General features: G+C 44.9%; 1 protein-coding gene across 1 annotated transcript in view; it reads left to right on the top strand.

Moving 5' to 3' along the window:
* LOC309382437 (uncharacterized protein) overlaps positions 1-17,588 on the top strand; it is a gene marked incomplete at its 5' end in the record, with an annotated part of 38,097 nt that extends 20,509 nt beyond the window's left edge. Inside the window, 5 exons of the mRNA XM_081933923.1 lie at positions 832-882; positions 5,634-5,722; positions 7,781-7,904; positions 8,219-8,335; positions 11,675-17,588. Of these exons, the coding sequence (XP_081790049.1) occupies positions 832-882; positions 5,634-5,722; positions 7,781-7,904; positions 8,219-8,335; positions 11,675-12,957 (1,664 nt within the window). The 3' untranslated portion in view covers positions 12,958-17,588. The remainder of the gene's footprint in view (positions 1-831; positions 883-5,633; positions 5,723-7,780; positions 7,905-8,218; positions 8,336-11,674) is intronic.
* Between the last annotated feature and the right edge of the window lie 227 nt (positions 17,589-17,815).

Genomic DNA, 17,815 nt, shown 5'->3' on the forward strand with positions numbered 1-17,815 from the left:
ATCTAAGCCAAGGAGCCCTGACATTACAGCTAGTCCTTGACTTACGACCGCGACCGAGCCCAAATATATGTTGCTAAGCAAGACATTAATTAAGGAGCTTTGCTCCCTTTTACGACCTTTCTTTGCATCGTTATTAAGTGACTCACCAGAGTTGTTAAGTTAGTAACATGGTCGTTCAGTGAACCCAACTTCCCCATTGACTTTGTCAGAAGGTCGCAAAAGGGGATCCCAGGACCCCGAGATGCTGCAACCGTCGTAAGTATGAGTCAGTTACCAAGTGTCTGAATTTCAATCGTGACCATGGAGATGCTGCAGTGGTCGAGAGTGTGAGAAACGGCCGTAAATCATTTTTTCCGATGCCACTATAACTTTGAATGGTCGCTAAATGAACTGTTATAAGTCGAGGACTACCTGTAATCCCCTATAAGCTTAAAATGGAGGGGAGGGGATGTCACTGCGCTAATTGGTTTGCTAGTTGTGCTGAAGATTTATTGCACATGCTACAGTTCTTATCTGCAAATGATTTACTGCGCATGCATTTTCACATTCCTTCTTAACTTTCTCCTCTGATCTTTTGTTCGTCTGCCAAGGGAGGTAGGCAAATAGCTCTTGCCAAGATGTAATTAATTCAGTTAGCAAGTTTGTATTTTTACTTTCTTTTATATTAAAAATGTTTTTATTAGATCGTGCTTCAGGTTTATTTTGCTTATTTCAAAAGTATGCTGTAAGGAAATTCCACGGTCCACACTCCGATAATTCAGGGAGGAATTCACACCCTAACAGGGGAGGCGTGATTCTTATTTCTCTCCTCTTATCTTTCTCCCCTTTCAGAATTGCTGAAGCTGGAAATGGAGGAAGAGGAAGAGGAATATGTTTTATCAGGTAAAACTGTATGAACCTACTTTTTAAAAACATATATTTCTTGTCATGGTTGTGCTGGTATAGGCAGGTTGTCAGCTTGTAAAGCATTTCCATGCCTGTTATCAAGTTGACATTGGAGGAGAAGCGGGAGAGAATTCCATGCATACCTTCGGCTAAGGTCGGATCTCAGATTTCTACAGCAGGCATGAGAAGCGCGAAGTTTTACAACCTGCCGCAGCACTTGGTTGGTGGATGTGATTTATGACACAGACTGAGGGGAGACGAGACGCAGGGGTAAAGTTCAGCCACCATTAAATGGAAATCAGATCTGACTCCACAGCAGGCATTGCCAAAAAATGTTGCGCCTAACAAATGACTGGATTTCTTTTGAACTTTGTCTCGAGGCTCGTAAATTAATGAGGGCATCTTTTGGAAACCTGACACAGGTCAGAAAGTGAAAATGCCAGGTAGAGAGTTCCAGAAAAGTGCCCCCTCCCCCCAAATGTTCAAGGCTATTTCAGAACCATATCTTTCTTTTGGTGTAATCAAACCCCTTCTAGAATTTGAAGTTATTTGTGCTATTCCAGATACGGCTTGCCTTAAATGAAGCATTTATAAACCTTTGTGTGTCATGAATCATCTTGAGAATCTGCTGAAATTTGAGGCCCCCTCCTCAGGAAAATCTATTTAAAGGCATGAAGTAAAATGCACATATTTTATTTATTTTAGGAAATTTATATTGACGCCTATTCACACATGGCAGCTCAAGTTATCAACATGTTTAAATATTGAAGTATTTGTTTTAATGGATCTATGAATGGATCTATAATTCAGTCAGAAAACTATCCTTTTTAAAGGTAAAGGTTCCCCTCACACGTATGTGCTAGTCGTTCCCAATTCTACGGGGTGGTGGCTCAGTGGCTAAGATGCTGAGCTTGTCACTCAGAAAGATCGGCAGTTCGAATTCCTAGTACCGCGTAATGGAGTGAGCTCCTTTTACTTGTCCCAGCTTCTGCCAACCTAGCAGTTTGAAAACACGTAAAAATGCAAATAAAAATAGGAACCACTTTTAGTGGCAAGGTAACTTATATGTCAAAGGCGCACAGAACACTGTTACCTTCCCACTAAAGGTGATTCCTGTTCTGACCCCCTCTCCATCCGGTAGTGAACGCCAACACAGGTTTAGCTGTCTGCAACACTTTATTGACAGTCCTCTAATCTTGCTGGCTGAAAGCCCAAACCCGACTCACAGACAAGATGTTGGCAGCAACCCAGACTCCAACAGATACAAACAAGAGCTTCTCCAGATGGATTACAAACAGACACACAAGGCAGATCAAACAAAGAGTTCTCCAAAGTAATATGAACGGTTATGTCCTGCAAGAAGTCTCCTCCCAAAATCTCCCTTATATAAGCTCTTGGGAGGGGCCATGCCACAACCATCTGACCTTCATTATCTCTTAATGAGTCTGTCTCCGGAGCAGCTGTTGCCTTCGTTTCTCCGCCCTTCTCTGCCGGGCGTCAGGGACAAACTCCCTCCGATCCTCCCCACTGCTCCATGCCTCAGGCGCCTCCTGGTGGCCAACCAGCCTCTCTGGTCCCTGCTCTGCATCTGAACCCTGCCCAGGGTCCTCCACCTCCTCCATAGCCGACTCATAGAGTTCGTCGCTATCTGAGTCGCTCAGCAGCTGCAAAGGATCCTGCTGGGTCACAACAGATTCCTATTTTTATTTGCCTTTTTACGTGCTTTCAAACTGCTAGGTTGGCAGAAGCTGGGACAAGTAACCGAAGCTCACTCTGTTACGCAGCACTAGGGATTCGAACCGCTGAACTGCCGACCTTTCTGAGCAACAAGCTCAGCGCCTTAGCCACTGAGCCACCACATCCCCTGAATTTATTTATTTATTTATTTATTATTCATATTTATAGACCGCCCCCTCTCCCGAAAGGGACTCGGGGCGGTGTACAGTCACTAAAATACGTTATAAAATACATACAAAACAGTTAAATAATTAAATACGTAGGTGGAGGAGGTTGCTAGACTGTACATGGAATAATAAATATTAAATATAGTATATAGTGTATTAAAAACTTTTTAAAACCCCAAACCCAATTAAAATGAATAAATCCCCGGGAGGTAGAACTAAGAAAGTGCCAGGCCAGCTGATTGAAATAGGTGAGTCTTTAACTTTTGCCGGAAGGAACGGAGGTCGGTGGTAGTTCGAATGTCAGGGGGGAGGTCATTCCAGAGGGTTGGGCCCATCACAGAGAAGGATCTACTCCTAGGTGTCGCCCGCTGGAATACCCTTTTTAATGTGTAATAATTCTAAACGGTGAGATTTATTGGAGTTAACATTTTTTGGGACACCAGAAGCCATTCATCTCTTTGTTGCCTACATAGCTTCGCAAATGAAAGGGTACATTTCCACCAGAGGCTGGTGAAAAATAAAGTTGGGAAATCTTGTTTAGGTCACTGCTTTTCAATCTTGACAACCTCAAGAATTCCCCAGGGGTATTTTGGGAGTTGAAGTCCACCCATCTTAAACGTTGCTAGGCTGGGAAATAATGGTTTAGGCCAGCGATGGCGAACCTTTTTTGGCTCGCATGCCACAAGGGGGGGAGCGCAGGGGGGGCGTGTGCGGGTGTGCCACACCCATAATGCAATGCGCGACACCCCCCAGTGCGTATGCACGCACAACGCGCGACCCGCCCCCCATTTTTACGTGCTTTTTTCGCCCTCCCCGGGCTCCAGAGGCTTTATAGGAGCCGGGGGGGGCGAAAAGAGCCTCCTCCCCACCCCGGAGGCCCTCCGGAGGCTTCAGGGACCATCCGGACGTTCCCTGAAGCCTTCGGAATGCTTAAAACGACCCTCCGAGCAAACCAGAAGTGACTTCCGGTTTGCTCGGAGGGTCGTTTTAAGTGCTCCGAAGGCGTCAGGGAACGTCCGGATGGCCAGCTGACAGGGCAGCGCCTCGCGTGCCCTGACAAATGGCTCCATGTGCCACCTGTGGCACGCGTGCCACAGGTTCGCCATCACTGGTTTAGGCACAGGGGTGGGCTGCTGGAGGTGCGCAGGGGTTCAGGAGAACCTCTAGCCAAGTTTCTGTGCAGGTCGGCGAACCCCACACAAATCTCACTCCTGGCTGGCCCTGCCCACCCTTCCCCTCCCAAGAGTCTCCATGTGGCCCATTTGGATGTAGGTAAGTGCAGGACATGCATGGAGGCTTGGGAAGGGAGAAAAACGGGCCTACCTGTTAGCACCCAACAGCAGCCGGCTGAGCTGCTGGTGGAATCTGACAGCAATGAACACTATGGGACTGCCCTGGAAGCTGAGGAAGACTTGGGGGGTGGGGGTGTTCGGAGTCAGAGTAGGGACTAGAGAGGCCTGTTGGCCACCAGGTGGCGTCTGAGTCAGGGAGCAGTGAGGAAGAACAGAGGGAGGCTGTCCCTGACATACATATGCATAGGGCTGCCAGGAGGAGGGAGCAGCTTTGGAAAAAGGGTCACAGAAGGAAATAGGAACAGGTGGCTACTGATTGGCCCCTCCGGGAGAGCTTATAGGTGGGGCGACGGGAGGAGAATTTTGCAGAAAACAACAATTTACTGATCCAGCCATAGAGAAAGATTGGGAGAATTTCGTGAGTTCAATCTTCATAGAGATAGCTTTCTGGGCTCCCAGCCATGGGGTTGCTTATCTCCCTCCTTAGTTGTGGCAGACAGCCAAGTCTGCGGCCGTATATATTGTAGAGGCTTGGGACAGAACACTACCAGAAGTTCCAGAGGACCTCTAGAGCAGTGTTTCTCAAACTTGGCGACTTTAAGTCCTGTGGACTTCAACTCCCAGAATCCCCCAGCCAGCATAGCTGGCTGGGGAATTCTGGGAGTTGAAGTCCACAGGACTTAAAGTCGCCAAGTTTGAGAAACACTGCTCTAGAGCCTGGGGAAGCTGTTTTCACCCTCCCGAAGGCTCGGGGAAAGCCTCCGGAGACTGGGGAGGGCACTGTCAGGGTGTAAATTCAGCCCTGTATTTAATGAGGGATGAAGGACGTGGCTTCTCCTTGAAGTATACTTGATAATTAAGCAAAATAAACCCGAGATATATTCTAAGAAACACATTTTATTATAAAGAAAATGAAAACACAAACTTACTACGCCGCCCTTTGGGAGAAGGGCGGCATATAAATTCAATAAAAACAAACAAACAAACAAACTAGCTAACAATTACATTTTGGCAGAGTTCCTGCCTACCACCTTGGCAGGTGAACAAAAGACAAAGAAGTGAAAAAATAATGATGAAGGAATATGGACATGCGTAGTGAGTTTTGTGATAAGAGTCAGATCAGTCTACCGTATGTCTTAGAGTTGAAGCACAGCTGGCAAACAAAAAAAAACGCAGTGACAGGCACAACCCTGTCCCCCATGGTGCAGGAGGCTGACTAGGCCACACCTACCATGGGCACACCCACCCAGCAACCAGGCAGAGAACCCCTTGCTAAAATGTTTGAAGCCCACCCCTGTTTGAGGATGGTACTTTCATTAACGTTCATTTCCTGTTATATCATCCTTTTTTGCATGGGCTGTTTCTTTTGTGATCGTTAATACTTCCCCCCCCCCCCCGAAAAACATTGGGGAGTATCTGACATTTTTTTTAAAAAATGGTGTCTTTTCTATCCCTGTGTTGCAATGGGATGCTCCTGGGTGGATGAGTGCAGAGTGAACTGACAGATAAATGGCCTGAATTTCTAAAGAGTACTTTTCTGCTTTTTCCTCAGGAGCCCAACAAAAATCCACAGGGTACTTTCGCTTCCTCCAATCCTGCAGAAGGACCGGAGGGGGGCTGGCTTTGACCCAGCGGGCTCAGGTGAGAAAGGGGAGGAGCCAATGATCGCGAAGAATGAATAATGGGGTGGCTGGCAGATCTTCCAGAGTGGTGACTCTTTCAGGGTTCTGCAAAATCAAAATTACAGGTAGTCTTCAACTTACAGCAGTTCGTTTAGTGACCGTTCGAGGTCCCAATGGCACTGAACAATGACATACGCCCGTTTTTCCGCACTTAACGACCGCCGCAGCCTTCCCCATGGTCACGTGATCAGAATTTGGAGGGAGGCTTGGCAACAGATTCATACTTATGACAATTACAGGGTCCCGTGTGTGTGTGTGTGTGTGTGTGTGTGTGTGTGTGTGTGTGTGTCACGTCATCAGCTTTTGGGACCTTCTGACAAGCAAAGTCAATGGGAAAGCCAGATTCGCTTAACAACTGTGTGACTAACTTAACAACTGCAGCGATTTACTTAACAGCTGTGGCAAGAAAAGCCATAAAACGTTTTGCTTAGCAACATACATTTTGGGCTCAATTGTGGCTGTAACTCCACACACACACACACACACACACGCGCGCGCACACACACACACACACGTGTTGCCCAGGTATTTATTTATAAGGGGATAATGTCCAGAACAAACGTAATTTCTAATATTGGATTTTCCCCCTTAACCAGAGGGAGCCCTCTTGTGGAGCACTGTGAAGCCGTTAACATGGCAACTCCAGTGCACTGCACAGTAGAAGCCATTTTACTGCAGAACAGTAGAAGCCGTTTTACAGCACAACAGGCTGTATCTGAAGCCGTTACCATGGCAACTCCAGCGCACTGCACAGTAGAAGCCATTTTAGAGCAGAATGGTAGAAGCCGTTTTACGGCACAACAGGCTGTATTTGAAGCCATTACCATGGCAACTCCAGTGCACTGCACAGTAGAAGCCATTTTACGGCAGAACAGTAGAAGCCATTTTACGGCACAACAGGCTGTATCTTAACAGAACATGCACCCCAAAATGTTTTAGGGGTATCTTCCCGCCACAGTATTTGTTTCCAGAGAGTAAGTCATCTGTGTACCAAGTTTGGTGGAAATTGCTCGAGGCGTTCCAGAATTATGCTGGAACATATACACACACAAACACACACACACACAAACACACACACATCAGAGGTGGGTTGCTCCCGGTTCGGCCAAACCGGTAGTGAATTTTTTAATTTTAGTGACTGCGCATGTGCAGTTCACTATAAATTTACATTGAACTGCACGGGGACGTTGCCACAGGTTGCAAACCAGCAGTAACCCACCCCTGAGCCACATACATATACATACATTCCCATCAAGTAATCCCAAAAAACAGTAGTAGCAGTTAATGTGTCAATATTAATTTTTAATACAATACCCCTACAAACAAAAGCTCTTTTGGAATTCTCCATAAGTTTTAATTAAATAAATAATTTGTAATAATAATAATAATAATATCTACATCATTTTTAAAAGTGAGGAAGGGCCCTGAGAGGGACAAAGCTTTAAGAAACCCTGTTCTAGAAGAATTAACCCCCCTGGAAAAAGATCCTCCCTCCCCAAGAAGAAGGATCAATAATAGTACACCGATTTTGGGAGCCCAGATAATAACGGTCAATATCTTAGCTGCATTTTGTTACGGAAAAGAATGATAATCTTTGAAAAGAAATGCAATTGTTTTATAGTTCACAATTGTGAAAAGAAAAACAAGGAGGGATCTTGCAGATTCTAGTTTTGAGTTTTGGGAGATCCCAATACAGGTAATCCTCAACGTGTGACCGCAATTTAGCCCAAAATTTCTGTTGCTAAAACAAGACAGTTAAGTGAGTTTTTCTTCATTTTTACGACTTTTCTTGCTACAGTTGTTAAGGGAATCCAGCTAGTCGTTAAGTTAGTCACATGGTTGTTAAGCGAATCCGACTTCCCCATGGACGTTGCTTGTCAGAAGGTCGTAAAAGGGGATCACCCTATTTATCTCATATTGATCACCTTTCCCAATGCATCACATAGAGCAAGTGTTTCTTTTGTTGGAATGATTCATATTTGCCTATTGACTGAAGCTTCTGGTTGCTTCCTTCTAGCCCGTTTCCTTCGAGGAGGTCGCCGTCTGCTTCTCCAAGGGAGAATGGTCTCTCTTGGGACCCAGTCAGAGAGTTTTGTACAAGGAAGTGATGCAGGAGAATTATGAAAATGTGACCTCTCTTGGTAAGAATCTCTAGGTTTTGTTTCCTCTGTTGGCACCTTCCAGATATGTTGGGTTGACCTTGAAGCAGCATCTCGGGAAGATACAGTGGTTACTTTCGCTTTCCCCCAAGCATTTCCCCTCCCAGTCACCCTCTCCAGAGTTTAGGGCAGACTTTCACCACATGGTAGCATACAGTGGCAGCTGACAGAGACATTTAGCACTGCTCTTATTCTACATTCACGTTGCTGTTGTTCATTTTGTGCTGAGACATATAAAAGGATGGTTAAATAAAACAACCTAGGTTTTATTTTCTTGGATTTTATTTTTGTAATAGTTATCTCACTCACTGGTTTGGGGCCAAACTCCTGGATGGAGGAAGAAGACGAGGCCGTTTTGGGTCTACGCTCTCAACTTGCTGAGAAAGGGAACGATCAAGTTGTCAGCATTGCAGGTGGGAAAAATGGAAGCATGGGTCATTGTGATTGTAAGAATAGGAATAAAATCAGCACAGCACAGAGATAAACACAAACAGCCGGCAGTTCAAACCGTCCCTTTAATTGCTCCAAATCTCCCCAAACGCTCTCAATGTTTCTGGCCAATGCCAGTTTCAACAGAAACCTTGCCATATTTTTTTCTAAAAATTGCTCTGGGCTTTTTTATTATTGGAAGTGATTGATTGGTTACATGACATCAAACTGTTGTCAGCTCTTAGTGACCACATAAATTTCCTCCACAACACCGGAAATTTCAAATATATTTTGCATAAAAAGAAATGAAATATTGCTGCCGTCACTAAAAGTTACCGTATTTTTCAGAGTATAAGACGTACCCACGATTTTGAAGAGGCAGATTAAAAAACAAGTTTTTGCACCCTGCAGCCCTCCCGAAAATGGTCCGTTTTTTGCTGCCTCCTGCAACCCTCTGCCAGTGAAAACCGAGCTTGGGAGAGCCCGTTTTCGCTGGCAGAACGGTTGGGCCACCACAGGAGTCCTGACACGAGTGACATCGAGCTATCCATGCCCCTCCTGACCCCTCCCACCCCACCTTCCCCGAGGTCAAGCACAAATAATTGCTTTCTCTGGTAAATGCATGTCATAGCCAAAATAAGTACCGTATTTTTCGGAGTATAAGACGCAACAAGGTTTTGAAGAGGCATTTTTAAAAAAAAAAACGTTTTTGCACTCTGCAGACCTTTCAAAAACGGCCCGTTTTTCGTGGAAACGGGCCTGTTTTTTTTTTAAAAAAAGGGCATGAATAGCCTTTACAAGGCTTATAGAGTGCTCCTGGGGGTAGCCCCCCCCCCCCAAAACAAGCAAAAAACAGCCTGTTTTTCGTGGAAACGGGCCTGTTTTTTTCAAAAAAAGGGCATGAATAGCCTTTACGAGGCTTATAGAGTGCTCCTGGGGGGTAGCCCCCCCCCAAAAAAAACAAGCAAAAAACAGCTTGTTTTTTGTGAAAACAGGCCCGTTTTTTGTTATAAAAAGGGCATAAATAGCCTTTAGGAGGCTTATAGAATGCTCCTGGGGGCTCAGGTGGCAAAATTTAGCAAGAATTGGCCCGTTTTTCACTCATTTCTGCCCTCCCTCCCTCCCCAGCCCCCAGGAGCATTCTGAAAGCTTCCTATAGGCTATGCACAGCCATTTTGGTGAAGGGGGTAGGGTTTTGGGAGGCAAAAAATGCTGTATTCAGCACCCAGATTTTCAGCCTCTTTTTTGAGGGAAAAGGGTGCGTCTTATACTCCTAAAAATACAGTACCTTCTCCTGTTACTTTCCTAACAGTTTCAACATGGAATTTGAAACAAACCCTTGTTGGGCATTTATCAGAATGCCTATTAAGCTGCCTAAAAAAAGACAACAGAGCCGAAAGGCAGAATACTAATCAAATAAACAAATGAAATAATGTGAAAATACCAGAGATCGTAGCTTTCAGTGCTGTGTCTAAATTTTTTGTAGATTAAGCATTTTAGGAAGTGTTTCAAGCTCAAAATCTTTCCAAAATGAGATCGTTTTGCATGGGAAGTAAGGTGTTTCAAACTTTAAATCACGTGTTTCCGATTCAAAGTGTCGTGGAAGATTCTCCGATGTCCAGGCAGAGTTGTCTGAGAATGGAGTCATGGCAACTGGACTTCTTTTCTTGTTGGTTTGACACGTTTCTCTGCTTATCCAAGAAGAAGCTGCTTATCTGAAGAACTACTTCAGCAAAACATTGAACCGTCAAGAAAAAGAAGTCCAGAACAGAACAGAATAACAGAGATGGAAGGGACCTTGGAGGTCTTCTAGTCCAACCCTCTGCTCAGGCAGGAGACCCTATACCAGGTGTGTCAAACTTGCGGTCTGTGGGTCGGATGCATCGCGCACTGGCCCCCCCCACCTCTAGATTAGCGAAGGGGAAAAAAGATGTGATACATCACGTGACAACGCAAGTTTGACCCCCCTGCCTTATACAATTCCAGACAAGTGGTTGTCTGGTCTCTTCTACTGAGTGTGCATGACTTCCGGAGGCAAGCTGTTCCACAGGTTAATAGTTCTAATTGTCAGGAAATTTCTGCTTAGTTCTAAGTTGCTTCTCTCCCGTTGCTTCTTGTTCTTCCCTCAGGTGCTTTGGAGAATAGCTTGACTCCCTCTTCTTTGTGGCAACCCCTGAGATATTGGAACACTGCTATCATGTTTCCCCTAGTCCTTCTTTTCATTAAACTAGACATACCCAGTTCCTGCAACTGTTCTTCATATGTTTTAGCCTCCAGTCCCCTCATCATCTTTTTTTTAAAATATTTTTTTTATTTTATTTTTAAACATAAAATAAACAACATAAAAAATTCTCATCCATTACGTACAGCATGTCGTTTGGTTACAAGCTTTGTGCATCCACATTTTCAATCACCTATACAATCACTATTTTTTCATCTAATATGAATAGGTACCTTACTTTCATTTTGCATCATATGATCAATTACAATTTAAAATTTCTTTCCTTTCAGCAAACCTAGTCCCCTTGCATTTTTAATTATCTATTTAATAACAATATACCTTTATGTAATCACTTATCTCATTCTAATTATTTTTACAGTGTAAACAAAAAAAAAAATTCCCCCAACTATTTATGTTCCTTCATCACTACTTTCAATTATGCATAGTCCCATTAATCATCCATCAAATATGTTTGTATTCATTGTTATCCTTGTATGTCATCCATTCAAACTAAAATATTATTCCTTCATTTTCAAAGAAAGTATTCTAAATGCTCACTTCGTAAATATACCAATCCTTCATTACTTCCTTACTAAACTATTCATCAACAACAAAATACCTTTGTATTATACATCACTATCTAGTATTATGCATAACATTACCAATCATCTAACAAATGAACACAGATTCATTATTATCCTGATCCTTCATTTTAAAACAAAATATTCTAAATTATTCAGTTCATATGTAAGTCCCCTAATCCTCTTTGTTGCTCTTCTCGGCACTCTTTCTAGAGTCTCAACATCTTTTTTATAATACAATGACCAAAATGGGATGCAGTATTCCAAATGTGACCTTTACAAGACTTTACCAAAGTCCAGTTGCCATGGCTCAATTTCTAGACTGATCTAAAGAGATTTGAATTTAAAGCACTTTGCATATAGTTAAGAAACAGCTGGAAGTGATCAGCTCTAATAACATGATGTCAATGAGCGAATCGCTTTCACCTCCTATATGAGATTTGGGTGTCAACTGATTCCTGGGGTAACCAATGGGGGTGAACTTATTCACTTGAGTTGTCTTTCCATTTTTTTTATGGCAGCATCCCAGCAGCAAGAAAAGAGCAAGAAGGGGAAGATCAAGAAAAAAAAGGAGAAGGAGAAGATGGAGAAAGAGAAAGAAAAGGAGAAAGAGATGGAGAAGGAGAAGTCAGAGAAAGAGAAAGAGAAGGAGAAGAGGCAGACAGAAAAAGAGAAGATGGAGAAGGAGAAGTCAGAGAAGGAGATGGAGAAGACAGAAAAAGAGAAGAAAGAAAAGGAAAAGGAGAAAGAGAAGGAAAATAATCCCCATCGAGCAAATGTTGGAGAAATTGTAGCTCAAAGTGCCTTGAGAAATGACACAGAGGAGCCCACAACTTCTTCTCAACGCAAATCTGAAAGACAGAGGGAAGCTGGACAAAAGACCAAAGGAGAGAAATCCATTGTTTCTCCTGCTGACGGTCAAAATACCAGCAAAGTCCTCCTTCACCCAGGAACCGGCAAAGGAAGGAAACCGAAACCATGTCCCAAATGCGGGAAGGAATTTACTCAGAGTCTCCTCCTCCTGAAACATAAGCAGATGCACCAAAGGACCACGCCCTACCAGTGTTCGGAGTGCGGGAAGGTCTTCAGCCAGCGCGCCCATCTTACCAAACACAAGAAAGCGCACAAAAAGGAGAAACTGTTCAAGTGCTCCGACTGCGGGAAAACGTTCCATCGGAGCTCCCATTTCCATTCCCACCAACGGACCCACAGAGGGATCAAACCTTTCAAGTGTTCGGATTGCGGGAAGAGTTACACCCGGATGCCCGACCTCCGGAGGCACCAGAAATCCCACACGGGAGAGAAGTCGCACAAATGCTCCGACTGCGGGAAGAGCTTCGGCTTGTACTCCTCCCTCGTCAAGCATGAAAGGATCCACACGGGGGACAAGCCGTACAAGTGCTCCCACTGCCCAAAGAGTTTCTGCCAGAGGACCCACCTCATTGTGCACAAGAGAACCCACACGAAGGACAGGCCATTCAAATGCTCGCGTTGCAAGGCTGGCTTCATTCAGAAGGCGCACCTGATCTCCCACCAGAGATCCCACACGGGAGAAAAACCTTTCTGTTGCCACAGCTGCGGCAAAAGCTTCAAACGCAACTCCACCCGCGTGAAACACGAGAAAAGACACGAGAAGACGAGCGCAGAGCCTTCACTCCCTCTCAAGGCTTCCCCGTCAACTCTTCCTCTCAACGCCCCGCTTCCTCTCAACGCTCCGCTTCCTCTCAACGCTCCTCCCGCTCAAAGACCAAGCTGGAGGTCCAGATTGAGAACCGTGGGAAGACTTGGGAAAGCAGCTGCTTAACCCCTTCTTAGCAAAAAGAAGAAGGAAAGAACAGCTTGGACAGGATTTCCCAGTTAATTTTGAGAAACTCGAGAGGAATGGTGGAAGGCTTCAAGTAACGTCTAAGAAAAGCCACGGGAGAGGAAGGGAAAGGGTTAACCTTTCTTCTCTCCTGGATTAAAATGGTGCTTCTTTCCTGCCACAGAGAGGCATGCTGGAAGAAGTCCAGGGACAAGTGTCCTCCCGCCATCCCTCCCCCCCCCACGTGAATCTCCTACCAGCTTTGTAGGATTTAAATGATGGAAATGAGTTTGCAAGGGATGGGTTAGATGTCTGTCTTCTAATCTGTTTTGAAGGATCTCTGGTTGGTTTTTACGCACAAATTATCTCCCAAACATTGAGCCACTGGGTGATTGACTGGGATCAGTGGGAGAGAGGGAGGAAAGAAAGAAAGAAAGAAAGGAAAGAAAGAAGAAAGAAAGAAAGAAAGAAAGAAAGAAAGAAAGAAAGAAAGAAAGAAAGAAAGAAAGAAAGAAGAAAGATAGTCAGTCAGTCTGTGAAGTTTTGATTCCATAGAAGGGCAACCAAATACCCTCCAGATGTTTTTAGCTTCATCTCCCATAGATTTTTGCCCTTGGCCAGGAATACCTTGAGGTAATAGCAGGTTGGTGGGGGCTCCGAAAACATCTGGGAGGCATCAGGTTGCCTGTCCTGTGCCCAAAGCCTCATCTGCCCCAAGTACATTTCCAAAATTTCCTGCAGCTGTGGCTACTGAGGATGTTCAGTCCTCCGGGGAGCCAGGGCCTAGTTTCCATGGTGAATTTTGTTTACACTTTTTCCTCCCCTGTGCTCATGTGAGCATTTGTTCCTTTTTCTCAGTGTGCGGCTTCTGTTCTCGCCAGCTGAAACCATAATGAAGGAATGAATTCCTGGCAGAGTTACGACCGGGGTTAAGTTGAGGACTACCTACAAGGCCTCCCGAAAGTGCTTATTTTCAGGAGGCAACTGGACTTCCTTGGGTTTTCCTTTGGAAGACGTTTCGCTTCTCATCCAAGAAGCTTCTTCAGCTCTGGCAGGATGGTGGGGAATGGAAAGATTCCTACCTATAAGGCAGGCCACTGTCGATTTCATACAAGAGGCTATACAGTATCAGCGGTTATGTCGCAGTGCAAGGGGACGTACCTACTGAGGGAAGACAATTGGTGAAAGCGAACAGTCTTTATTGCTCACATTGGAGGCTTAACATTAAGCACTAGTTTGATAGCTAGTTAGCCGAGATAGCTCGGCTAACAGGACCAGCAGCTGCCAGGCTTTTGACAGCTCCTTATATCGTGGCCCCAGTTTCTCCTCTGCCAATCAGGGCTCGGCAGCTTTTGGGTCAGGCACGGACCCGAGGGAAGACTGGACACAACATCAGCACTGGGTAACCTACAAGCTTGAGGGGAGGTAGGAGCAGAGGTATCTGTAGGACGGGTCCCCAACGCCCGAGCCGCGGAGTGGCACCGGTCTGAGGCCAGCTAAGAACCGGACCGCAAAAGCAAGCATAGCCCAATCCGCTGACCCAGATGGGATCCAGGCAGCACACAAAAACTGCACACACACACCAGTCAACAGAAAAAAAACACACTCTCCATTGAACTGGTCCCAGGTGCTCAAAAGATTAGGGGAGGGGGAGGCACAGCTACAGGTGGGTTGTGAAGCCCGTCCCCCTCCCCCCGACAATGAAAACAGCGTCACGCTGACCCAATGCAATTTGTACCGCTTTTGTACGTGCGTTGTGACATTGCAGGCACTGCATGAAAGGGAGAGCGCTTCTGTTGCACAAAGGCGATGTCGATTTCAACATTTGGGCATCTCCGGAATCTCTTGTGACCTTCGGCATTTGGTCATCCTTACACTGAACCATAATTGGCTTCGATTCCACTTTGAAGCTGTTTCCTTCGGTTGGACTTGAGATGATATGGGAACCGGACCACTTTGATCTCGTTCCCTGTGTTGGGTGGATCCCATGAATGGTGGCTTGTTCATCATACTATGGTTCAGTGGAGATTCTCAGCCATCCCAGGTCACGGTTGTCCCAAAGGTCCTTTTTCAAGACTTCCTTGTTTTTATTGGAAGACGTTTCGCTTCTCCTCCAAGAAGCTTCTTCAGCTCTGACTGGATGGTAGGGAATGGAAGGATTTATCAGCTGTGTCTGCAAGGAGCATAAATCATCCTTCCATTCTCCACCATCCAGTCAGAGCTGAAGAAGCTTCTTGGAGGAGAAGCGAAACGTCTTCCAATAAAAACAAGGAAGTCCAGTTGCCTCTTGAAAAAGCACCTTGGGGACAACCAGAGAAATAGCGCACAATATGTGTGTGTATCATATTGAGCCACGGCGGTGCAGTGGTTAGAGTGCAGTACTGCAGGCTACCTCTGCTGACTGCCAGCTGCCTGCAATTTGGCAGTTCAAATCTCACCAGGATCCACGTTGACTCAGCTTTCCATCTTTCTGAGGTGGATAAAATGAGGGCCCAGATTGTTGGAGGCAACAGGCTGACTCTGTAAACCGCTGAGAGAGGGCTGTAAAAGCACTGTGAAGTGGCATATAAGTATAAGTGCTATTGCTTTTGTTATTCATCTCAATCCAAACCTTAATTTACCTCGGGCTGTCACTGAGCGGATAGAAATCCGTCTTCCCCTCAGGTTTGAAGGAGACTAAAACACTTTACAGCTTTGTAGCTGTATCTTTTCCAAAAATAATAATACTGTACATCTACTCTGTTGCTAGATTTTTCGAGCGGATCGTTTTTACCTTCCGAAATTGCAATAACTTAAGAAATAATTCTAGTGGCCTTTTTTTGGTATGAATTGTAATAGAGAAGATATTAGAAAAGTTAAGATTAGGCAGCTAATTCTAAATGACACCAGGGTGGAAACTAATCAAGGACAGAAGCAACTTAGAACTTAGGAGAAATTTCCTGACAGAACAATTAATCAGTGGAACAACTTGCCTCCAGAAGTTGTGAATGCCCCAACACTGGATGTCTTTAAGGCAGTGGTTCTCAACCTGTGAGTCGGGACCCCTTTGGGGGTCGAACGACCCTTTCACAGGGGTCGTCTAAGACCATCGGAAAACGCATATTTTTGAAAAAAAATACAGAAAACAAAATAATTTTATGGTTGGGGGTCACAACATGAGGAACTGTATTAAAGGGTCGCGGCATTAGGAAGGTTGAGACCCACTGCTTTAAGGGGAGATTGGAGAACAGTTTGTCTGAAATGCCATAGAGTGTCCTGCCTAAGCAGGGGGTTGGACTAAATGACCTCCAAGGTCCCTTCCAACTCTGTTATTTTATTCTAGTCTATTGCTTGGATTCATACTTTTTAAAATTTTAATATTCGAGACCCTCCATATTAGATCTGAAGTTGGCTGACATGAATCTAAATTGATGGATTTACTGCTCAGGGTTGGAGATTTATTAAAATGTCATTTTTAAATCTAGCTTTCAATGGGGCAGCTGTTCTTGGAGGCAGCTATTCCCTGTGGTGAATCGGAATATGCTGTAGCTTGAATGGATTATAGTACCCTATACTTATTTTGTTGTAAGTGTTGTGTAAATTGTACTGTGTTTCTCTCAGTAGCAACTTCTAAGCATGGGATCCTTGTTATGTGATTGATTGCCTGTTGGTAATCAAATCAAGGAGATGCGGCAGCTCAGTGGCTAAGACGCTGAGCTTGTCGATCAGAAAGTTTGGCGGTTTGAATCCCTAGAGCAGCGTAATGGAGTGAGCTCCCGTTCCTTGTCCCAGCTCCTGCCAACCTAGCAGTTCGAAAGCACGTAGAAATGCAAGTAGCAGATTAGGAACCACCTTTGGTGGGAAGGTAACAGCGTTCCATGCCCCTTCGGCATTTAGTCATGGCGGCCACATGACCACGGAGACGTCTCCGGATAGCACTGGCTCTTCGGCTTTGAAACAGAGATGAGCACCGCCCCCTAGAGTCAGGAACAACTACCACATATGTACAGGGGGAACCTTTACCTTTAATCAAATGAGTTTTGTGCCTTGATCGGAGGCAGTAGATTCAAGGGTGCGTACAGGTATTCCTCGACTTAAAACAATTCATTTAGTGACCGTTCAAAGTTACAACACTGAAAAAAGTGACATGACCATTTTTCATACTTATGACCATTGTAGCATCCTCGTGGCCACATGATTTACATTCAGATGCTTGGCAACCGACTCACATTTATGACGGTTGCAATGTCCCGGGGGGTCAGGTGTTCCTCTTTTTGCGACCTTCTGACAAGCAAAGTCAATGGGGGAAAGCCAGTGTTCACTTAACAACCATGCTACCAACTTAACAACGGCAACAATTCACTTAACAGCCATGGCAAGGTCGCAAAATGGGGCAAAAGTCACTTAACAACTGTCTCACTTAGCAACAAAAATTTTGTGCTCCATTGGCGTACCTCAAGGCCTACCTATGTGCTGTAGGTTGAATTAATTATAGTATCTTATAGCCATTTTGTTATAGGTGTTGCATACACTATGTTTTTTATTGTACTATGTTTCTCTAATAGCATCTTGTAAATATGGGATCCATGTTATAAGGCCAGTTAGTTGCCTGTTGGTAAATAAATGAGGTTATGCCTTAATCCAAGGCAGTAGATTCAAGGGCGTGTACTGCTTTATTTCCTTGTGTTTCCTTTCTCAGCTAAATTAAGCGTCATCTCATTAGAATAACGGATCCCTTGGCATCTCTCATATTGTGGCCCGCCAGTGGAGCTGGCAGCAGATTCGGACAGTGGGGAGGGTTGGGGAGGAAGATGGGCCAGTCCTGGAGTCTGGGGAAGGCTCTGATGAGGGCTCTGTGTCAGAGGCAGAGATGGGGCCA

Source organism: Natrix helvetica, assembly GCF_964273705.1.
Source record: "Natrix helvetica genome assembly, chromosome: 1".
Lineage (NCBI taxonomy): Eukaryota > Metazoa > Chordata > Lepidosauria > Squamata > Natricidae > Natrix > Natrix helvetica.